Raw genomic sequence first — 25930 nt, forward strand, 5'->3', positions numbered from 1 at the left:
GAAAAGAACAAAAGAAATTTGAAAACGAAAGAAAGATTTAACAAAAGGATGACTGAAAAAACAGACAAAGAATAAAGAAAAAATTTACAAAACGAGAGAAAGAAAGAATGAAAACAAATGAGAAAGAATAAATAAAAAAAGAACATATGAAAGAATTAAAAGAATGAAAAAAAAAATTGGAAAAAAATGGACGAAAGAAAGAACAAACACTTTTTTTTTAAACAAAGATTGAAAGAAAACAAAAGAAAATAAAAGAACGAAAGAAAGAAAGCGCAAGCTCTGGTCAATGCTCCAAGTAATTTTTTCCTTTTTTTTTTTTTTTTCCCCACAAAGCACTAAAACTGAATTTGTTAAAGCGCAGGATAGCCTATAATATTTATTTTAAATCAGGCAATTACAAGCTCTCAGAACAATATCACCATTGCCTGTTACAAGTGATCTTTTCAAAGGCCTCCTGTCTCCTTGCTGGCTAGACATTCTTTGTAATGGATATTCAGAGGTCAGTAATCAGTGATATTATGATATTCATGGGTGTTTCTTTTCCCCGCTCTCTTCACTAATTGCGTTCCTGTGTCTCACAATCAGCTACCCATACATCATTCTCTCCTCGTACTGATGCACGACTCCGCCAGCCGTGTAATGTTCCCCATATTTAATGCATTTCGCTTCTGTGCTGAGGGTTTTAGTCATCGTCAATGACCTACGCGTTTCATTATCTGGCTGTCCGAGCGGCACCGTGCCTGGGAATAAATTGCATTTCTCGTTATGTACTGTCATGCTCAGGCTCTCGCCACCTCCCGTTACCAGACAATGTCAATTTCCTCAGGCACGTTTTGTGGGGATATGCAACTAAATGCTTAACATTTACAACACTGCTGTTCGGGCTCTGTCTACAGTTTGGCAGTTATAGGAAGAAAACCCTCCCTGAAAAACAGAAAACAAAATGCATTCCAGAAATCAATAAAAGTGGCAGTATTTATTTGTCTGCATGAAGTTATCAGTCGCTACTGATGTAAGAATTTTTGCACTTTCAAATGCCTCCTCCGCAGTAGAGATCACAATCCATCACACTCAGTGACTGCTCTCTGGCACGCAACAAGAATAGTAATCTGCCAAATTCACCTGACTTTACTTGCGTCTAAGCAAGCACTTTAATCTAAGACGTGTGCACTATAGCCTTAAGGCTTCTCATCAAGAAAAGCATCTTTAATCTTTATTTGACTAAATAATCTGTTATAGCTCTCTTCTGATACCACAAGGCACAAATTCGTAAATTCGTAATACAAGCTGGGTATTTTTTTTAGGCTACCTTTTATGTAAATGCAGTTTGTCGCTGCTATAAACAGAAGGCAATCTGCTTATCAAATTCTGTTTGGTGGCTTAGCTTTTGTTTGGAATACATTAAGCTTTGAGGCAGTAAAGATACAAGGTGATAGATCAAGAATCTGTCACCGAGCGCGTGTTCCTCTGTTACTTTCTGTGTCTGTCTGCACGTCTGTTGGCTAGGAGGCACAAAGAGGGCGGAAGACACATTTGGGAAGCTCGGGGGCTGCCACCTGCGTCCCTGTGCCCCAGGGGGTTGCTGTGATGGCAGTGTACCTGGCCAGGGTCTGTGGGCACTGCCTGCTGCCTGGCAGGGCTGATGTTTAGGTTAAGACAGGGGCAGACTTCATTATACACTAAGCAGCATAAATCAAGGATCCATCACTGCCAGAGTCTCGACTGGCCTGCGCTATCAAACACAGCTGCAAACACAAAACACCCGCCGCAGATGGAAAATGGGCTCCGAATAAAACACAAGCGCAGAACAACAACGGAATATTAACGAGGCACGGCCGGCAGCGTGTAGAATCGAGTGGGGGGAGTGAGGGGGCTGCCATGATTATCAGCCCTAATGGATGCCAGCATTAGCTAGCACGGTGTGTTACAGTAAAAATACACATGCAAGTACATTCAAGAAAAGAAATTCCTCTCTAAAATATTTCAGAGAGTCTAATCACTCTCTGAAGCTCTGTTAGAATTGGTTATGCATCAGAATCTAGGCTGAGGAGTAATAAAATAAAATGTAAGCTTGGGTTTGAATTACTCACTAATGACTGTGTGGTCACCTAATCACTCATTTAAGTCCTTTTCGAGTGGTTACCACCACACAGAGACCAAAATTAACACCAATTGCCAAATGAGAGTAAAAATAGCCTTTGGCGAGTAAATTAAACTACTAAAGGAATTACTCTGTAGCTTTATTAGAACCTACAAGATTAGATCAATCTTAAATTCTAAGAATGATCATCTAAATCTTGCTTATGTAAGTAAAGGGCAAGATTCAAATCAAAGACACAAGCCTTCTATCTATGGCAATTTGCAAGGTATAACTTTTACCGGCATAGACATTTTTACAATAGGAAGTTATATAGGATGCAGGACTTTTTATATACTCCAGAACTTTACTGATTATTGATCGCATAAGCCACCAAAATGAAAATATGAGGAATATGATGTTTTGTTATGTTTCCGTGACAGGTGCATGTGTACGATGCTGCGAATGACATAAGGATTACTAATATGGACAGCTAGAAAAATCCCATTGTCATTGGGACAAAACATATATTTTTAATAACAATAATGCAAAAATACAATTTCATGACTGGTAAGAAATAATTACAACAATTCACCTGCCATTGGCAGGTATGTGGAGTTAAAGGGCTAATTCTCTCAAAAAAGAAAATTATGCCATCATTTTCTCATCCTCATGTGGTTCCAAATGACAGCCTCAGTCACCATTAACTTTCATTGGATGGAAAAGAGACGCAATGAAAGTGAATGGTGACTGAAACTCTCCTTTTGTGTCCCATGGAAGAAAGTAAGTCAAAACCGGTTTGGAACAACATGAAGGTGAGAAGACAGTATTTTCATTTTTGGGTAACTATCCCTTTAATTTTGGGTGAGGGTTCCACTAATGGTGATCTGGCATGGAGAAAACAGGGAAACATGGAGCTCTCGCTGTCCATTGTTTCTCCAGAGGAACATCAATGTGCTTATAAAATCAGTGACTCTTTCCAGCATTAAAAAACAAAACAAACAGAATGAATGAGATTTAAAAAAATGAAAGCTGAAATAAACGTGAGTAGAGCCTCTTTTTTTATGTCCTCCTTTTAAAAACATCCAATACTTATTTTGGTGGTTGTTGCAAGTGCCAATAGCAGTTTTCCCATTTCAGCTGTTTGACAAAAACACCACATCACATTAACGGGTGCTCGCTGCTGCTCATTGTAATTTAATCACACGTAATTTAATAGTGCGACGCTGTGCCACTGCTGCTCTCTCCCTCCACATATCTGCAGCAAGGCAGGCCGTTGACATTTATGCATGCGGGCGGGAGCATCGGCATGTCGTCTCTGATGTGCGGCCTGGTGCGGACGAGTAAGTACAGTAAGCTCTCCGCCGTCTTGCACCCAATAAGGGCTGGGCGGAATGTAAACAGGCTCATCTCCCCACTTTCGCTTCAAATATTCATCCCGACCACCGCCAAGTAAAGTAGCTCTGACACATCAGGCTGTTATTTAAGGTCAGAGACGAGGCGGGGAAAAGACTTTCTGGAGAAAATGGGATTTATTTCCAGTGTCTCATATTCAGAGACAGTAATGGAGACTGTTCCTTGAGTCGCCTCATCTGCTCAGTCGTGTGTCTGGTCACAGGGGGATGGAGCAGGAAAATAGCAGGTCTAGCCTGACTGAGGAAGGCGATATCAGTGCTGTCACAAGCCATCACAGCGCTATGGCCTTTCGCTAAATGACACATCACTTCAGCCTGCTATCTTTATTCCATCTACCTCTGTCCAGAAGTTGCTGATGTTTGATTGGATGATAGGTGAAAAAAGAAAATGGATCGACAGTACTGGGATCCTGATTTAAACACTACAGGGATCACTGAATGTATAAAATAAAAAAAACATCAAAGCACAAAATTAGCATTTATTTTGGGAGCGTTTAAGAAATCTGGTTATGATCCTAAGGCATTTTGGAGTCAGTTTAATGCTCAAATGCATGACACTGAACACCCCATGAAATCAAACTTTGAGTTTTGTGTTTTTTAGTCCATGCTAGTGTACTCTTAAAAGTTGATCAAATTAACCTTTAGGAGATATATGCGTTTACATTATGATCTTTCTCTTTTGGAAAAACAAAAAACATTGATGACTTATCTTGGACTACACAGATTTTTGTCCAATCAAAAGCACTCTAGAATGAGAATGTCCCTCCCCTTAATAGCCCCTGCAAGTGACTAGCAAGTAGCAAATCATGGTTAATGGCTGTGATGTAACTAAAGCCTATTGGCCATTAAAAAAAAAAAAAAAAAAGGACGATATGCACTGCCCAAATTTCCTGTTTACAATGGATATTTCCTGTCAACTCATTAAGTGATTTCATGGGGACTTTAAGTAGTATGGAAACTAAAGAAACAGAGTAACAGTTAACTATTCCAGCTATATATATATATATATATATATATATGAGTTAAAGAGCTGATCTGAGACCTGTATGTGAGCGGAGATGCCGTTTGAGTGCGGTGTGGCTGGGAAACGTGCGGTTGCACTCGCTGCAGATGTAGCTGCGCACGCCTGCGTGAACCTCCATATGCTGCTGCAGAGCCGTCTGTGTCTGGAATCGCTTCCCGCAGAGCAAACAGAAGATGGCCATATCTGATCCTAAAAACAAATAGAGAAAATTTGGTACAAAACCATTTACAGTATTCATGTTAAAGCTTCAGTTCAAATACTTTCTCCCATCCCAGCCTAATTTGCAAAGACAACTGTAAGTAAGCCGCTTTTAAATTGATTTACTCAGTGTTACACTGTGGTGTTTTCAAAACATTGCTCTGTTTGAGCATCACAACCAGCATGAAATAGCAACCTGGGATGGGGATCTGTTTGGTAGGGGGAGTTTTAAGGAAACATGTCTGAAAACAATCATCGTTTTTGCAGTTTCGTTTGGTGATGCTAGTGTCACAGAAATTACAATCTCAAGAGTAAAAAAATATTCTGATTCAAAGAATCTGATTCAGAATCAAAGGATTAGAGATGCACATATAATATGGTGCAACAATAGGCCAGCAGGCAGGTAAGGCCAATGACCACCTGGAAGTAATATTAGCAAATCATGGATATCTCAGCAACAAACAATGTACACAACTGGATGTTTAAACAGTTAAAAGGTGCAAAGTGAGCAATTTCTCTCTCTCCATATCTCACTCTTTTTCTTCTACTCTTATAGAAACACTCACACTTCACACTAATTTCAATTATCAGTCTGCAGAAAACTCTTGGGAAAGTGGGAGTGTTTTAAGCTCTGCTTCTGTTTCATGAGACGATAACACATCTTTGAGGCAAAGATGTCACTAATTTAAAAATCTATGAGGAGCCCCAGTCTCATGTTCCTAAAGCTCGATCAATCAGCATTTGCTGGAAAAAAAGAGAAGGGAGCGATTGAGAGAATGAGAGGAGTTAGAGGTGAGAGAGAGAAACAAGGAGCGCTGTTCTTAAATCTGAGACAGTGCGGCTGAATTGTGGCTGCTTCTCTGCAACTAAATACTGACAAGCCTCTGGCTTTCTCTCTGCCCAAATGCCCCCCTCCCTCCCCTCTTTCTTTCCAACAGCTGTCTCCTCCTGTAATGGTCCTAACTTCCCTTGGTTTATCGATGAAAGGGGGGCTATCGATTGGGACTGATTGTGGCAGGATCTACCAAAGAACTTTGGGACAATGACAATATAATTATAATGTAATATAAAGTAAAATTTTGTTTCAAGGGTATCATACTCCATTTTTTGCACTACTAAAAACAGTTACTAAAATGTTTTTTTTTTTACCATTAAGTAAGGTGTGCCAAAATGTACATATGTGCATGGGTGATTTATTCCACAGCAGGGTTTTGTTTTTTTTACCCACAATTTGTTTTGGTGTGTGTGGAAAATTCAAAATCCACTTGGCTTAAATGGATATGACACTTCTTGTCTGGTGTTTGGTGTTATTTATATATTTTGCACATCCAGAAGGTAACTAAGGAATTAAAAGGAAAAAAGGTTCTGTCAAAATGTATATAAGTGCAAAGATTTCTCTAGGGAATGGATGAAGGGAGATGAAAGACAGGAGAAAGTAGGGGAGGGCCATGGGAGGAAATGCTGTGTGGAATGTTAGGTTTAGGGTTAGGTTTAGAGGTTAGGTGGACTCTGACCCAGGGAGATCAAGGGTCTGGATAGGGCAGAGGAAAAGACTAAGCCGCATCACCAGTGCCGCTCCGGGATTGCTCTTAAAATCCCATATTATTGGTGACTGAAATAGTTAATGAAGATAATTCACCCACTTTTCTTCTCATATTGTCCCCTTAGGAATGCCCAACCAGTGACCTTGTACTGTGGTGGGGGCATACTGGTTTTAATGGTACATTAACTGGAAATGTAGCTAGTTTTTGTATGTGTGCGTGCAATTATGTATTCAAAGCACTCCAGGCGGACTACTTTTTTCCCCACACTTTGCCTAAATATATCTTGCATATAATTAGGTGGCAACATAAAGTACATTCATTAACCTGATTAAGTTTAACTAACAAAGAGATTTATTGGTTTGAGAATACATATTTTAATATTTTGATACATAGGCTCCATTTCAGTTTAAAACACCAGAGGAGAATTGCTGGAAAAAAAACAGGGATATAGGGGGTATTTACAATTGTTCACTTCATGCATTTTGACTGATTGGATTGCAATCCGATTGAATAAGCACATTCCATTTACAACTGGCCACATCGTGTCACCGTCAAACTGATATAAATCCGATCTTCAATTCCAATGCTATATGTAAATAAAACAGAGTTCACTTCTGTGATTATGCTAATACTGGGCAGCGAATTTAAAAGATGTGATTGATTATTTGATTCCAAGTAACTTTGCCCAGTGCACGTGTCTGTATGTGTGCATGCTGTGTTTTTTTCCCCCTCGGGGCTTGTCGTAGGTAAGTCGCGTCATGTGCATCAGCTGATTGTGGTGTTTAGTTTCTGTTTTCATCAGCACTCTGAAAAAGTCCTGTTTCTCCAACAACGTGCATCCGTTCCTTTCTTAGTTATTATTTACTGTGCGACACCAGCCATATGCAAATGCTCAGTGACAGCTGTGACTGTGATGTTTCGCATATTTTCCCTATGCTGATGTAGTGTGGTTTAATCATTTAACATTTAATCATGTTTTTTCACCATCAGATGAATCCCAAATGATTATGAATTCTGTTTCCATTAATGGTAGTGTAAAACATAAAGAAATCTGTGTTGTGGAATTTAGGCTGTTGTCTATTTACACTGTACACTCAAAAAAATAATTAATGACCTTAATTTAATTAAAACAATTTTTTTTACAAGCAATTTAATTATGTTACTTCTAATTAATTCAGTTTCATTAAACCAACATAATTTAGTTGGATTAGGTCAAATCAGGTTACTCTGATTTAACTCAACTTTATTAGGTTAATCAAACTTAAAGTTTGTATGTTGGTATAAAATAATGAATTTGCTAAGGTTTATTTAATTCATTATCTTATGTTGGCTCAAATTAATTTGTTTTTTTACTCATTAGTATATGCCAGTGGGCAAGTGTAAGGACAATGAAACTGTTGCACTGTCAGTTTGATAGCAACTGCTTAAGAGCTCAGGAGCATTCAAATCAATCCCTTAAAAGTGAGTCCATCCTCAACCAGAGCACCAGTCTTCACCACAATATTAAGCCCCCACACTCCTTTTACACTACTTTTAAAAAAGGATAAAACAGAACGATAAATATGAACAAAAATTCATAAAATAAGACATTTCAACATTTGTTCACCCCATCCAGTCCCCTGCAAAGCATGCTGGGAAATTGAAATCCCCTTTCCAGTTTCATCAATGCTACAAAAATATTGATGTAGTAGACCTTACTCAAATGGATTAAGTCAACTTAAATTTAATTGAATTTGACGTAATGAATTTAAGTTAAGACAAAATGTTCTAGAATTGTGTTGCAGGTTAACAACCTGCAAAATCCTTTTTTTTGAGTATACTATCCAGCCAATCAATATTCAAATATTTTATTCTTAACAGGATTTACAGTTCACCTTTTAATGCACCAAATTTCTCAGGTGGTAAATACAATTTCTTTGAAGAAAAAACACTATTTTGGGAATAGAACAGGAGAAGGGCAGGGGGGACAGCTGATAAAGTGGCAGCCATAAAGGAAAGCACAGTGTCCATGTGATCGGTGTTAGCCAGAATTAAGTGTTCCTCAGTGTGAAGTAAAGAGCATCAGAAGTAAATGGTCTGGCTAGGAAGAAAGTCTACTGTGAGAAACTGAAGGGCAAGGCAGAGAAAAATAACGAGAGCGCGAGAGAGAGAGAGAGAGAGAGAGAGAGAGAGAGAGAGGCTGACCCAGTCGCCTCTATTACAGTGCAAAATTGAGTTGGACAAATTGACACCTGGATAGAGGACTGCTTTTGCTGCAGCTGCTGAGTTTTGGCATAATTTACCTCCACTCCCGTGTCTATTTATAAGGGCCTTTTGGGTCTATCAAAGTGTTAAGTTAATAGCCCTAAAAAGGCATTGGCCGTTACTTAAAAGTGGGTGCACTATGCCATTTAGGTGTTAGGGTGTACTGCTTGTATTCACTACTATTAGATCCATCCTCCTTGAGGATTGTTAGGGATTGTGTCTGTACCATGCCTGGTCAGAAGACTGCTTGTGGGACAACAAGAATACCACGTCTAGCGTAGTTTGACACAAAAATCACTTAAAGGAGAAGTGTGAAATTGCACAAATTATTACTCCCTCTGCCATTGGTCCAAGTAAGAAACAATTTCATATTGATTTGGAACAACATGAGGGTGAGAAAGTCATTTTTGGGTGAACTATCCCTTTATGATAAAGTATGGCATCAAAGCAATGTTGGAGTTTATACTCAAACAAATTGAACTGGCTGTGATTAAAACTTAATGTGAGTGTTAGAAGACATAACTGCATTTCCCACAGGGCTAGTGTCTGCACAGCGAAACCCCACACAGTGTGCATGTCGTTCTAAGCTGGTGGGAATAAAGACAATTAGCTTTCTTTTCAATTCATTGGTGTTGATGGGATACAAACTCCCACAGCTCTGTGTTGGCACTGCGCTGAGGTGTGATGTCACCTGTTGCTCAGTGAAGATCTTGCCATGATATCATCTCAGTCCTGAAGTTGCGCTTGGAATGTGGCTCCTTGTTACCTCAGTAAGTGCACAGTATGCATGTGAACTATTGTGTCTAATGCGACATGTATACTTCCCAAGGTTGTCTGATGGGTGAGGTGTGATGTGTGTATTCGGACAGGTATTATATTTCTGCCCAGGCTTGTACATACATACAAACAAACATGTATAGAAATAGCAGAAAATATATATGAAAAGAAAACAGCTTAAACCAGCCTAAAGTGATTTGCTGGTCTAGCTGGTTTAAGATGGACTAGCTAATCTCCCAGCCTGGCCAAGATGGTGTTAAGCTAACCAGCTCAAAAGAGTCCATCCAAAACCTCTATAAAACCATCAAAACACACTAGGCTGGGAGACAAACTAACCAGTTTAGACGGTTTTAAGCTTGTATTTTTACCAGCAGGAAAAGTACAGTCAACTGTTCTTATTATCGACTGTTCATTATCCCACTTACAGTATTACATTAGAGTAAAAAAACAAATGGATATGAAATATTGATTTGAGTTGAAGAAAGAGACCATGAAGGGATATGAAAGACATGAAACTAGCGCAGGTATGTAGGAAACCTTGGACAAATGTACAATTTGGATACAGTTGGGCAGTCATTATACTAAAATATCGGACCATAGAAGGCCTTAGTTAACCAATCAAATTAAAGGATTCCAGAGAATTGTGTAATAAGTATCTATGATAAGGTCCTTTTAAGTCATAATATTTTAAAATAAGTTACTGTTTTAAAGCTACAATGGAAGGAGACATGCAGACAGACAGATTAGACGTGTTTGCAAAGCATATAGGCTTGCGTCATAAGTAAGAGCTGGGAAAGCCAGTGCCATGGAGTATATATACACTAAGACTGTATGGCATGCTTGAGGCTTATGAGAGAAGTCCGGGTCTGACACCAGGAGGGGGTGAGGGGTCAGAAGGGCAGCTGTGTAGGGCAGGTGGGGGTAGGGATGCCGGGAGTTTTGGGCCAGAGGGGGCCTTGGCAGCCCTGCTGTGTCTCGGGACAATGGGTGCTTGCAGGGGCTCAGAAGAGCAAGACAATATGGTAAAGACTGGTGCCTAAACTACACACCCTTTATACATATGAGGGGGTACACTCTCAAAGAAAGCCCAAATATTTAGTCTCACAATTAGTATAATGTGCAAAACACAGAACTTTGGCTCAGTGTGAAACCGGGCCATCAATAGAAATTTACCATTTCCCACTGCGCTCGCAAGCAAGCATATCTGTGTATAGCACGCCATACTGAGAACATTAGTCACAAAATCCCCTTAGAGCTGGGTAATGATTTTCATGGGGACTGCATCTTAATTATAATTGGGATATATAAATGAGCATCATAGGGTGTGTTACCGAAGTGCTGGTCTATGCTCCATCCTGCATTGCAGAGAAAAGCCCATTCCCAACCCATTCATTTCCACGGTAACATAATGCTCAGTGAAAACCAAGCAACAAGGGGTTTAACATTTGCACTCCGATCAGAGAGAGCAGAGAGGCTTTGTTCAGACAGCAACATTTTCTTTTTGGCATATCCAAATTAGTTTCGGTTTGTCTGAACAGCAAAAAATTAAATAAATATATAAATAAAAAGATTAAAATATGATTTTTTACAGCCCGTCAACACTGGACACGTTGACACAAATGTTCCAAATCGTTTATTTATCTTGTTGGCAGTACTAGCAGCAGTGCATGTAGCACAAAATGGAATGGGTCACCCATTTACTGTCGGCGTGATGCAACGGACACTTCCTGTGTAAACAGCATCATTGATTATAATGGGTTCTATTGCTTTTGATAAGAAGCAAAGCTCAAGCACAGTGTCGACAGGGTGTCAATGCAGACATCAAGTAGTTTTTCATCATTTGAAATGCTTATGTAATGTAATACAGTACAAATATTAATAATACAAATAACAAAAGTACAGCACACAATATTATCTGGAGCTGTCTAAACACACGCGCGCTTTCCTCAAAGCGAACTACATTTAATTTACTATGTAGTCAAAAGTGAATGAGGGACCTAGTCATTGGTTTTTGACAAAGTACATGATTATCATTGAGTACTGGGGAAAGATGACATGATAGACATGAGCAGAGGTAAAATTTCAGTCTCTATCCAGACTGACAGCAACTCTCAGTTTATGTCTTTTTGTCACCGTGCAGCCATTTATATCATAACTTTAGCAACTGATGTAAATTCACCTGATACTTACTTACTTTCAATCATGCAAGCTAAATTATTTTAAGAGATATATTCTCTTAAAACAAGTCATTATCTTGCACAATTTTGCTTCTTACATACATGTACAGTATCTTTGTAATACTTTACAATAAGGTTCAATTTGTAAACATTAGTTAACTACAATGAACAAAAATTATACAGCATTTATTAATCTTTGTTAATGTTAATTTCAACATATCTAACATAACTAATTATAGTTGCACTATCAACTAACATGAACTAACAATGAACAATGTTTTTTAAATGAAAGATGAAAAAATATATTGTTAATTGTTAATCTTGACCTAATACCTAATGTATTAACTAATGTTAACAAATGTAACGTCACTGTAAAGTGTTCAGGATACTTTGATATTTTCACAGCAAAACAAGACAAAAATACTGATAAAGAACATGATTTTTGCAATGTTCAAAATGACAATGGGGACAGTCAGTCCTAAAGATGAGATTTACATGCCAAATCAGATTTGTGTGCAATTTGAACACTGACAGAGTTTGTTTTCCCCCCTCAAACATGGTTTCAGAGGCAGTTCTTGGTTCTTCGAAAGGGAGAGAGAGAGAGAGAGAGAGAGAGAGAGAGAGAAAGAGAGAGCAAAGTAGAGAGAAAGACGGATAACTAAAGAGATGTTCCATGAGTGTTTTTATGACAGAGTGCTACAGGCAGCTGGGAAGTCAACAGGTAAAAGCTGTTCCAGCGGCTGTGTGTGTGTTTGTGATGCGATATGTCTACAGCCTCTCTCTGGGTTGGGGGGTCAGCGACTGACAGCTTTGGTCTGGAATACAGAGCGTGTGACAGCACAGAGCGCTGACTTAATGCATTCAAAACGCCTCTGTGCCTCTGACAAGAAAAGCAAAGAAAAGAGCTTCAATGAATTGTTTATTGATTTAACAGGAGGAGAGATGGTGAGACGGCGAGAGAGGGAGAGCGAGGCTGAAACAAAATAACATTGTGTGTTACTATCAAAGTATCATTGATCTCCGAAGGTCTGCCTCACAAATACATGACACCCAACATGGGGATGTGCAAAATACGCTATTTGATTTAACGGGTTTTCATCTCAAGTGGTGGCTTTTTCGAATGAGAATTAGAATGGCAGACTACACTTAAAAGCCTTAACTTGATGCTTTGAAGGGAAGGAGAGAGAAAGAATGGGGACAGTGAAACCTCTGTTAAACCCCTTAAAAGATTACTTTTCATTCAGGGGCTTGTACCTTTCCAGACTTTGCACCAATAATAGTTACTGATAATTCACTTTCGTGTCGGGCAGCCACAGCGAGATGCAATATTCTTAGATAGATTAATGACACCACATGTCATTGTAGAAGCAATATTAATTACCTCTAGATAATGTCATGGAACCATATTGTTTCTCCAGTGTCCATTTAGACAGAGAAAATGTCTTCATCACTCACAAATGCACATGGAAGAAATTGGCCCTATTGACTTTGACAGGTGTTGGAGGCAGATTCTTCATAATTAAGTAAGCTTTCAACACTCGCCCGACGTGACTGCAAAGAGGATTCGGTAAAACCAATTGTGGTTTATGACTACTGCATGGTTCCGCAGAGCTGGTGGAAAGCATTGGCAATATGCTGATTTGAGATCTGCCATGTTTCTCACTCTTAAGTGTTTCAGTCATCTGAAAACTGTTTGCAGGAATAGTATCATTTATGAGAATGCTGCAATTGACTTTAGACCATCTTAAGAGGTGCTCGAAGTTTAGTATGCTTTATTTCCACAGAGCAGTTCACGCTTAACATGCATTGTGAATACAACTCTGCAGGTTCACTTTATAGCCTATACAAGTTTATCCAGCCTAAACAAGTTCACCTTGAACCTAAAATGTATTTATATTAAAATTATTATCATCATTATTATGTTTTACATTTATCATTGTTTTTAGATCTTAAGGTGTATTAGTAAAGTTCCACCTGTTGTAGACAGATACTTGCGTGACAGCATATGGAAAGGTGGTAATTTACAATTTCTTGAATTTGAATTTAGAAAAATCTTTGGTTTACTTTTGATTATGTTGCAATACTGCAATATTTTTTAAATAAAAATATCATGTACATATATCTTACATATCACCCAGCCCTAATATACATGACAAAATGCATAATGAAATATTTAAAAACGTCAAATCACGCACCACCTCTGTCTTTTGAAGCATGCATGAGCACAACACAGAGGCAAATTGTGTTCTGAGTAACATGTACACATGCTGGATGAAGCCTATCTCAATTGCATTATCTAGGTCTTTTTAGCCTGACCTTTATTTCAGTAGGACTGAACATTTACATTGTGTTTACAGGCTGGACGAAGCCGAACTACAATCACATTAGTCCGATTTTGATGAGGAGGAGGGCGGGGCCATGGCTGTTCCATCTCGCTGCCGTCTGCCAGAGGTCGGAGGAGTGGCTGAGGACCAGACAACAGCATGTCCTAGTTAGTTCTCTCTCTCTCCTCTTTCCCTCTCTCTGTCGCTCAGCCTCTCTCTTTCCCTTTACCTCCCCTCATCTCTTCCAGGTCTCCAGAAAGGCCACCTCCAGGAAGGGAGGGGAGTACGTCATGCCGGGGGTTTACCTGGCCCAAGTCAGGCGATGGAGGTGTGAGACGAGGAGGAGGGTGGGGCCAGGCCGGACCGTGAAGACACACACCTGGCCCTGAATTGGGCAAATCAGCCGGGAGGGGGATAAAGATTAGCCGGAGGTGCCAGTTCGGGAGAGAGAGAGCCACATGCAGCAGCAGTGTGTGTCTAAGTGTTTAAGTTAATTTAAGTTCACTTATGACATTAAAAGTTACATTGACTGTTTAGCTGGTTCCCGCCTCCTCCTTGCCCATCCTTTACCCCATTACAGAAAGCCACTATTTGAGTCATCCTCAATATCTTGATGGATGAAGTGATAAAAGATCACAGTAACACTGGAATTTATGAGTGGACCCACCCCTGCGTTAGGTATACAAAAGATGCGGTGTCCCTTTAAGAGTGGAGAATTTACAGTGCGCGGCTGGCCCTTGCCTTGGATGAGGATCGTTTACAAAGCAGAGGACCGTGCTTGCTTTCCCCCCATCCCACAAATCCGATTTAATCAGACATCCCTTGCAGTGCGGCTCCCAGTAAGAACAAAGATAATTAGTAAACAGGCAGCCTCTCCTCTGCTTCATTGGCATTCGTGCGGGGTGAGTGTCGCATTTAAAATGCAGTCTGATGAAGTCTACAAAATCAAACCATTTGTTACTCCTACTGAGGAGGCTTCAGGCCACTGGCAATTAAATTGGAATTAGTGCAGGGAATGAGATACGGACGATTCATACCAAGGAGGCGAGAGTGTCTGGATGATGTCTGGAGCTCTCTCAAGTTTACAGTGCTGATGAGTCCCATAATAACTAAAGCTCATCTGCTCTGTGAAGCTGAGGACATGTGTGCACAGATCTGGATTTGTTTCTTTCATGTGACGTTTTCTGCCATGTTAGGCTTTGTTTATACAGCATTTGCTTTTCAAATCTGATATTTTGGACTGACTGTGTGCACTGTTGTTTTGCAAGTGATAAAATCAGATTTCAAAATGTTTGTTTAGACAGTATAGTCAATATCTGACGTATCTACGACAAGACACATTGAGTAGCTGTCAAAAGGTGACAGGAAACTGGAAATTTTGTCTGCATCCAGATGTCCATCATGACATCTCGTAATTGTTATGCATATGATGTGTCCGAAACCATTCATTCATTTGCACATTCACTATTCAATATAGCTTTACTGTGCATTGTGTTTGATATTACATACACGTCACATCACATATGATGAAAAAATCCAAACACCATACCATTCACGATGAAACACATTTCCAAAAAGACTAAACAGCTTTTGGCTTGGTGGCACTTGCTTTTATTTCCTAAATACTTTACGATTAGATCGTTTTACCTCTGATTTAGTCCACAATCTGACACAATTTATTTTCTTGCACATATGTTCATCAAACATAGTAACTCCCTGCTGCATTCATTTAAATATAGCAATCGATACATTACTGTCACATCGAAGTGATTTAGTAATGCATGCAATTTACTCATTGCACTCTACATTTGACAATTTTTTGGACAACCGGTTCAGGAGTAATTTCTGTTGAACTGCATGCGGTCTGTGTGTATATGAGCTGGTGTATGTACATCTGTGGTTTTGTACGAAGGACAGCCCTGTCTGTGCTATGAGTTATTTTGAATGAATAAAACTGTGAGAGAGATGCCATTTACATTCCACAGTTGATTGGACACAATGGAGATGAGGTTACCAGTGGGAGCTTGTGTGTATGTGTGCTGGCGAGGGTTCCGGAGATGTGAGATAAATGAACTGCAAATGAGAAGGAACAGCTCCTGCAGTACAGCTGGCTTCCGAATTGCTTGCCTGCTTGGCCGTGGCAACTGGGCGAATGGTTGCCAAGGGTGTCAGTTCAGTGTCCCTCATTTGCCACATGTGAGCATTGTACTGGATTGTGATTTTACATTGTGGCCAGGAGGGGTCTCCCTGTCCTACTAACCTCAAAACTGTAAAACAATATGACAACAGTCAAATAATATTTACAGAAATACAAATGTATTGAAATATCTGCATGCATAATGCATACAATGCACAAGATACTAGATAAATATTTCTACCACAAAACAACACAGAATTTTAATGATATTCTCAGTGCCATTACTGCCTGGCAACTAATTTGTAGTCTGGATATTAGATGTATGCAAATGAAGAATCTAGTCAATGTACTGAATCAGGGTTGATGTTTACAAGTTCCACATTTGAAAATGAGGCTGTGTGGTGCTATTTGGTGTGTGTATGTGCTTTTTCCCTCTGGGCGTATGCAGAAATGGTCTCTATGCAAACCCATTACTGGGAAACACATCAGGAGGATGAAAATAAATTATACTGTTCTTCCAAATGACAAACTGCCACCATAAAGAAGATCTGCACAGGGGAAGGTAATTCAATGGTCCTGTTTGTTCCCTCCTTCCAAAAATGGTAAAATGTTTGTTTACCGGTTTTGATTCCCTTTGATCCCTATCTATTTCTGCTCATAATGGAATGCCTGCTAATCTTTTAAGACGATTTAAAGTGATTTATTTAATCAATGTGAACAGCTAAGACAAATTACTAATCTGTTTGACATATCAGATATACAAGCTTGTTTCAATCTGTATGTATGAATAGAATACAGAATATTCAGTAATTGCTAAAATGATAAAGTGCAAAAATGGTAACATTAAGATTCTATATGTTAAAATGAGTTAACGCAACAGTTAACAACCTAACAATGAACAATACTTTTACAGCATTTATTAATCTTGGTTACTGTTCATTTGGCAGGACATTACAATAAGGTTGTATTAGTTAACATGAACTAACAATCAAAAATAATTTGACAGCAATTATTCATCTTGGTTAAAGGGATAGTTCACCCAAAAATGAAAATTCTCCTATCAATTACTCACTTTCATGCCATCCCAGATGTGTATGAATTTCTTTCTTCTACTGAGCACAAAACATTTTTTTGAAAAATGTTTCAGCTCTGTAGGCCCACACAATAGTATGTGACAAGAACTTTTTAAGCTCCAAAAATCACAAAGGCAACACAAAAGTAATCTCCAGTGGTTAAATCCATATCTTCAGAAGCGATTTAATAGGTGTGAGTGAGAAACAAATATTGATTTAAGGTCCCCCCCCTAAATCTTGACTTTCACATTCTGAAAGTGAAAGTGGAGATTTATAGTAAAAAAGGATTGAAAATTGTATCTGTTTCTCATCCACACCAATCATGTCGCTTCTGAAGAAGTACTGTATTTAACCACTAGAGTCATATGAATAACCTTTATGCTGCCTTGGTGATTTTTGGAGCTTGAAAAGGTCTGGTCTCCATTCACTTGCATTGAGGGGACCAACAGAGCTGATCCATTCTTCTAAAAATCATTGCTTCTGCAAAATTAGCATTTTAGTCTTTCCAATGTGATGCCCTACATTTTTATATAAAATCAGCTCCATAATCGGTCCTTTTTTCTCCTCCTCAAACCTGATTGGTTGGAAACTGAACACATTTTTGAGTGACACAGGCGGACCATGGTTCCGGGGAGCTGGCAGGCGGCTGCAGTAAGCCGCAGGTGAAGGATTTACATTTACATTTATGCATTTGGCGGACGCTTTTATCCAAAGCGACTTACAGTGCAATAATTACAGGGACAATCCCCCCGGAGCAACCTGGAGTTAAGTGCCTTGCTTAAAGACACAATGGTGGTGGCTGTGGGGCTCGAACCAGCGTCCTTCTGATTACCAGATATGTGCTTAGACCACTACACAACCACCACTCCCACCACCACCACTCCCTGAGCTGCGGGCAGCTGCCGGCATGTCTGACTGTGAATGTGAGGATAAACTGACTCCAACACTATTTGACCCTGCGATATACCAGGGTGTCGTACTGTCCTGCAGCTCAGCAATAACAGCCCCCTACATCCTGTCTGCAAATCTTCCTGCCTGCTGACATCTCACACCCTCCAGTAATCAAAGAGACGACAACAATAAAGAATGATCTGAAAATGTGTGTGCACCGTTCATTGTTCACATGTTGCATTTACAAAAGTTTGACAATTGATATAAAAGGCATATGCTTTAATGCTTGAAATTAGTTTTTAAACACATCTAAACACATCTAGACTGTGCATACACAGTAATTTTTTTAATGGATGTATTGGACCAGACAGTAAAAGCAGCCAACAAGGGTCCAACAAACATGGATACTCCTTCAATTCTGTTCAAAATGCATGTCAGGGGATACCTCAAGAATTTGGTTTAACAAATGGTGGCTACTTTGAAGAAGCTAAAATGTCAGATAATTTAGATTTGTGTAACATTTTTCATAACTACTTAATTCCCATACTTCGTGTAATTACTCTAAAATGTGTAAAATACTTGTAATAACAAAGAATAGGTGTGTACAAACTTTTGACTGGTAGAATATGACAGTACACACTGTAACTGATTTAGAAGATGAAGAAAGTTCCACAACTGGTTTAGTCAACAAATTGATCTTCACTGACAGATACAGTTTTAAAATAAAAGACAGGGGCATATAAAAAGCAAGTGACTTTCTTTCCTAAACAATAATCTGTCTGGAAGTCAACCCTAGCAATTCACTGAATTCCCTCTCTCAACGTGATTTATTCCCAATGGCCATCTGGACAGTGGACAAACAATGTGGCGAGAGCTGTGAATGACCAGTCACATTAGTCATAGGCTTTTACCTAGACCCCTTACGTCTCTAAGCTTTACATTTTGGGCTTTTACTGTGGCCAAATGACCAGAGCTTCCTTTTCTCACAGGCCACTGACACAGTCTTTCCCACTGGACAAAAGCTTTTGAGCTGCACCCCCACCAGCCTTCACTCTTAACCCCCCCACACCATTCCCCACCCTACCGCTGCCACTATCTCCAAACCAACTGGCAAGAACTTGAGTTTTTGTTTTGTTTTCAGAGACAACAGGAATGAGAATGGAACTCTAAAGCCCGGGTTGATGGGTTTCTGAATAAAGAGGGGGGAAAAATGAAGAGGTGGCATTGTCAATCAAATCTAAAATGCATTTGGAGAAGCATGGCCAAATAACATATATAGATAAAGGTATTAAGAATAATAGAAATGGCATGCCTCTTTCCAGCTTAATGTAGGTTATTGTGTGGCTCGCAGAGGAAATTAGGGCTGAGGAACGAATCTGTTGCCCGGCATAATCACCTTCCCAATGGCGGCTACAATTTTGCTTTGTTGGGCTCCTTTACAGGGTTGCATGTTTTAAATTCATCATTCCGAATGAATCCTAAGCGAGAAGGCGCTCTGTCATGAGGAAGCTCAAATGACAAAATGGAATGCAATCAACATGCTCTATAAATTGGGAGCCAGTGGCATTATAGAGTGCAACAGTTGTCTTCTCCAACTCTCAAGCACAATAAAAAAACAACCCGAATGAAAAGTATAACGATGTTTTGACTGAACATCCTAAGACTGTAGTGGAAAACAATCACTTGTGTGCGACAAGGTCATGTGGCACTCGTTGAGAACGCAAGCATTTCAGTTATCTGAGGAACTTGTATAAACACTTTGTAATCATCCATTTATATAGCAGAACAACCGTACAACATTTTATCTTTTAACACAAACATTTACATACAGTTTAATAGGAGCAGGTGCTTATCCTTTATTCCTGAAAAAAACAACAACAGTTATTGTTTTTAGTAAGTCCCTGAAAATGACAAATGAGAAATGGGGAATAATAAAGAGACAGCAAGGGAAACCAGCAGAGGGAAACAAAAAAGATGTGGATTCCAAGTTGGGCTCCACAAATAGCTGACAGAAGCTGACTGTCTCAATTAGGACCAGGGTTATTTTCCTAATGATCCCTGAAACATGTCTTTTCAGAACCATCTGACCCTGACCTTGAGGACAAACAGTAAACCGCAAAGTCTTTGTGAGGGAAGAAAATACTTTATTTATAGATCAGCTGAGTGTCAATCAAGAGGCATCAGAGCTCTGGGAAGACGAGGGGCCTGTGGAAATGCATTTGAAGCAACTAATATAGAGGTCTGCCTCAATCACTTCAACCCCCTTTTTAATTCCATTAGAAAGCCAATTGATTTGACTCTGCAGCTACATAGTGCGGCAGCCACATTCTATACACTCACAGGTAAAAATCCTTGGTGAAATCGAAAAAAAAAAAAGATTATAAACTAAAAGACGTTTTCATTGTGAGTGCATTAGAGAGCACATTAGAGATGCTTAAAAAGGGTTTGTGACAAAAGAGTCAGGGGCTTACCACTTGAAATGACAAAGAAGAAAAGTATATACTATCAGTTGATATATCTAAAAAGACCAAAAGACTGCGTCGCCCTATGAAGATTTTGTGTCATGTTTAATTTATATTTAGAATCTAATTAATTTTACATTTGATACTGAAGGAGACACTTTCCTCATCCTGTCATTTATCCTGTGTGTTAACACCTGTTAATTCACTATCTCTCTGGTAATGAGCTTTTAAAAAGAAAAGAGGGCTTTGCATGCCCAAACAAATTTCCAAAACACACACAAACAACATCTTTCACAGATGTGAAGAAATGGCTCTGACGGATAGGTTGGCCAACCATGGGTCAATCCCAATGAGAAACTGGCTGACCGCCAATCACGCTGTCTCATTATCATCAAAGCATTTGTCATGGAACAAAAGTAGGAAAGGGCTGTCAAAGAAGATTTTAAAGTGATATCTTATGATTCTGATCACATACAAGAAAAACAGCATCCTTACCCTTGAACACCAACACTGTTTGTTGTCATTTACTCTCCCTCATGTTGTTCCAATCCTGCCTTTCTTTTGTGTTGATAATATTGTAATATTATAAAGTAATATTTACTTTTGTGTTCCAAGTCATATGGGTTTGGAACAACATTTAGATAATTTTCATTATTGAGTGAACTATCCCTTAAACTTATAGCTATGTCTCTGTCTTTTAAATCATATACACTCCTGCTGTGAGTGTGTATATATATTTTTTGCATCCACTTCTCTTCCTATATTAGAGTGAATGTTATATGCTTTGGAATGCTTATATGCTTTGGAATCATATTATCGGACTGTCAGGTAGCGCAAACAGCAATATTTTCAATGAGCAGGAGCCTTTGGTCAGAAATGTAATTTTGTAAACTCACAATGTGCTTCATCCGTGTGCTATGTGGAAGTCCTTAGAATGAATCGGAGAGCGAGCGAGACAGAGAGAGAGAGAGAGAGAGAGAGAGAGAGAGAGAGAGTGAAATAGAGAAACACATAAAGAGTGACAAAATCAAATCAAATCAAAGGCACTGCACAACATATCCAGTGCACAACTTTATCTGTCATATTTCAAGGTTATCGTCTGGGTTTAGATTATATTTGGTTGGTTTGTAGCTGCAGAAGAGCCAATGTCAAAAAATATAAAAGTATCCGTTTAATAAAGAAAGGACAGAATATAAGACTGACATGTGGTTTAACAATGCAAGCACAGATCTGTAAGAAAATATGAATCCCATGCCTCTTCTATATAGCCAAAGTTGTACAACAATAAAAACAGAAGCGCAATTTCCATTCAGAGGGCATGTGATTTTTGAGCCAAATGGATTTTGAATGCAACTTATTTATTCCTCTTTTATGTATGCACATTATTTATTCCTTTGATAATAAAGTTTTCTGTTGCAGAAATCACTCATTCACATGTGCTAATTTGGTCTGTCCAATCAAGTGGCACCTTCCGCAGACTGTTTGCTTTTAAACGGAAATTTCATCATCTACCCACCAAAAGTTGGTGTTCCTCCAAGTTCTTTGATTATTAAAATGTGAACGTTGCTCTGTGCCATACAGATGGTGATCAATAACTGTCAAGTTCAGTTGCAATTTCAATTGCTATATATATATATATATATATATATATATATATATATATATATATATATATATATATGCAATACATGTATATATAATAAAACAATTGAAATTGCAACTGAACTTGACAGTTATTGATCATCTGTATGGCCTAATCAGTTGCAACTGGTTCCCCCTCAAAGAAAAAATGCTGCCCTCTTGAACGTATATGAAGTATATAAGCAAACAGCAAAGAATGAAATAAAAAGGACAGGTAAAGAAAGGCATTAGTATACAGTATATACTAAGTGCACTATCAATTAATTGGCCAGCAGGGGGAGCTCTATCTGCTCGCCTGCCATTAGAGGCAATGGCCACACAAGCTTTGAGTTATGATGTAGACAGACCTCAGATGACCTCTCAGTATGTATGGATAACATAGGAACTCGTTTTATTTTACACACTCCTTAAACACAGTGCTTTCTCACTTGTTTCACATGAATTGAGCCTTTATATTTGCACATACACTGTTCTGCTGCCTTCTTTGCGGATAAAAATAAATCACATTATTTTAATATTATTAGGCCATTATTGCTCTAAATGATAGCAGAATATATTCTACCTAAGCTGAATTAGAAAATAAACTACAGAGTAGATTACAATACAAAGGCAGCTAATGGTGCAATGGGGTGGTTTTGAATTAACAAGACTAGACAACTTTTTTTAATTTATCCTCAGGTGTTTGTTTCAAAGTCTCTTCTCGGCTATTACAAATGAGATGAGAGGTTGTGGGAGTCTCTGGTCTCTGTCAGGGCCGTATATCTCATAGACCTTGAGCCCTGCAAATTACAGCAAACAGAGTATAAGACTCTTGTATCTAAAACCAGACCAGCCTGTATGCTACACATTCTTTTGAAGGGTTAGTCCGAGTCCCTGGTGCTCTTGGGCAGAAACTAGACACATGCCGACATAATAGATAATTTCCACAGAGCTCAATTAAGTTTTTCCAGTTTAATTTAACTGGATACATCAAGCATAGTTTCTCTCTTAATGTACACTTAATGTTAATTTATATTCATATCACTAAACTGTAATTTGTGTTATATTATCTTGACATAGTATATTAATATTAGCAAACCAGTCAAACCCAATATGGGGTTTCAAGTACAACTACTGAGGGAGTGACAGTAAAATACACCATCTTTCTCTCTTCCAACTGCCATAATCCATCTCTATCTATTTTTCCCTCTGGTAAAGTCAAGAAAACCTAATAGTAGATTTTTTTTTGCTTTTGCTTTTGGACCAATAACATTTGCTATGGTTTTCCATTTACCTCTATATGCGAGTTGTACCATTAACCCTGCTGTAGTTTAGTTCCTAGTTCCAAACACCAGAAATGTGTAAAGGGTGCCAATGACATAAATATCACACACATACACATCTAAACATCTCAGCAGGAGCACTTCATACTGTGAGAGCTGCTTAAAATGACCAGAGCTTAAATAGAGCTTCTCTCGTTTGTATGAGGAATGCGCTCCAACAGGACACCACAATCTGTTTGTTACGACATGCATGTCCTACAATTGCAAGAGAGAAAGAGAGACATAGCAAACAAGACCTAGGTAACCTTAAGCCCAGAGTGTGACTCCTAACAGTCTAAGGTGAATGTTTATCAGTGTAGAAATCCCTAACTACTCAGGCTATTGGGTAAAAAGATACTGCATTTCTGAAGAGAGAGAGAGAGAGGTCAAGGAATTTTTCTCTTTCTTTTTCCCTCTAAAAAAGGGCACTGGCCTTTCACCCTGCCTAGAGATCTTCCCTGGGGTTAAAGTGTAATCCAGGGTGTTTGACCACAAAGACCTGAGCCTAAAGGCCAAGGACTGGCACATTTTCTGAATTACACTGTCCTCCTGAGCTCTGACTGAACACACATCAAAGGCTTACAGGGTGGGGTGTGCAATGGCAGCTTTTCACAGAATCGGCAAACAAATTCTCCATTTCTTTCTTTGTATTTCTCATTTAAATCTTTGTAGTTGCGTGTAATGCGACCTGGATCTAGGAGATTGCTTAGAAGAATTTAATAAAGCATTCAATCTTCTTAAACTGCCAGAAATCTGTCATGAGGAATTAGCACATTATATAATGAGATTTTTATAATGAGATAAAAATAACTGAAACATAAAATAAAACTAAATCACACAACCAGATCATTTACATATTGGAGCATAATTTTCCAATCTAGCTTCTGGTTGCTGCCAGTTCTTTGATTAGAAACAGTTCATAAGTGCATGTGTATCTTTTATAATGCTTTAGCATTACAGTTCCCCTTACAAAGTGACAATTTGAGACATTTTACAACCTTGCAATCTCACTTTCATTACTCATTTGGTTAAATTCTATGTCAATATTCTTTAAAAGAAAAGCTTTTTATAAATTTAGGACCAATGGGGCATTTAAAGAAAGGGAAAATTGGAGAGGGGAAAAGAGAGTCGTTTAGTTGACATTCCCACCCCCAGTGTTCCCAGGGTAAAGAAGAGAATAAGTGGAGAAAAAGGTTTTGTGTCTCCTGTCCAAGCGTTCACTGTACAAAAGGAAGCGGATTTGCAGATGAGATGACCCCTTGACCCCTGGAGCCGTTGAAAGGTTCTCAATGGCACAAATCCCACATAATCAATCACATTGTGAGGCTGTGGTCAGCACCGGGCTGCACAGCCAGCCCCTCTGAGCCGGACTGTAAACAGACACCCAACTCCAACAGGGTGACGGGGGGATGGAAGACCCAAACTAACATTCAGCATTCCTATATCCTTTCTGTGTGTGTACACTACACTTCTAAGTGGACAATAAACAGACTGAACATTTCCAAGGAAAAATATAACATCCAAAATGTCTGTAAGACACTGTAAAAATACTAGTCTTTCTAGTTTTGCTCTGCTTTAAAAGCAAAAAAGATTGATGTTTGAGGAGTAAAACTTTCTTGCTAGTCACAGTGATGTTCAAACTGTAAGCAAATAATTTGTTTCAAGTCTCTTCTTTTCAACGAATCAGCCGAACCAGTTCATAAATTTGTGTGAAAGATTCATTAGTGAGTTGGTGAATCAAAATTATTAAAAAAAAGTTATCTGGTAATCACAAACCACTAAATATGTCATGAAAAGTCATGGAAATTAATTGGCAAAAAAGTGTGGGAACCCTGAAATATGAACTGAAATTCAATGTGAAGAAAAATCCAACAAGTGTTTTTTTTTCCACAGATGTGTGGAAATAAAGGACAATTCTGCTCATTTCTACACACAGGTGATGTCCACACACACACAGAGTGCATCTGAACCCAAGGCTTCTCCAGGTCAGTGTCTTAAGAACAAGACGAAAGATTAACTCAGACCACCCCACACCTAGGCTTTATGACTGAGCAATCAATGATTGAGTATTTTTTGTGATATCTTATCTAGTACAGCATTTCATTTCTTCTGCTTTGTGTGACTTGTGAGCCAGTGACCAGGTGTCATCTATCAAAAAAATCCTAGTCTCTGGAAACCTGCTATTAACTGATAAGGACAAGCCTCAATGGTGTAATGGCTCCCTCCTGAGCTCACAACTCAACTTGGGGAGGAGAGGAGGACAGAGAGAGGAGAAGGGAGACAAAGACAAGGTGGAGGTGGGGAGCTTGCAAAGGCAAAATCACCATCACTATTGCCCATTCTTCAGTTTAAGGATTTCAATAAACCTAAAACTAAAGTGCCAAATATTAAACTTCAGCATGCATCCTGCAATGTACACTCACCGAGTCTGGTCGGCCAAAGAGACTTCAGGATAGGCATTTTTGAATTGGCCTTTAAGAAACATTTATTTACATTTTTTACATTTATGCATTTTTTGGCAGACGCTTTTATCCAAAGTGACTTACAGTGCACTTATTACAAGGACAATCCCCCCGGAGTAACCTGGAATTAAGTGTCTTGCTCAAGGACACAATGGTGTTGGCTGTGGGGATCGAACCAGCGAC

At 39.0% G+C, this 25930-nt stretch overlaps 1 protein-coding gene across 2 annotated transcripts in view; it reads right to left on the reverse strand.

Annotated features, from left to right (window-relative positions):
- zbtb16a (zinc finger and BTB domain containing 16a) overlaps positions 1-25930 on the reverse strand; it is a 165414-nt gene that overhangs the window by 9484 nt on the left and 130000 nt on the right. For both annotated transcript variants that reach the window (XM_052104043.1, XM_052104042.1), the window contains exon 5: positions 4535-4705. In XM_052104043.1, coding sequence (XP_051960003.1) covers positions 4535-4705 — 171 coding nt within the window. The remainder of the gene's footprint in view (positions 1-4534; positions 4706-25930) is intronic.

This window comes from Xyrauchen texanus, chromosome 34, assembly GCF_025860055.1.
Source record: "Xyrauchen texanus isolate HMW12.3.18 chromosome 34, RBS_HiC_50CHRs, whole genome shotgun sequence".
Taxonomy (NCBI): Eukaryota; Metazoa; Chordata; class Actinopteri; order Cypriniformes; family Catostomidae; genus Xyrauchen; species Xyrauchen texanus.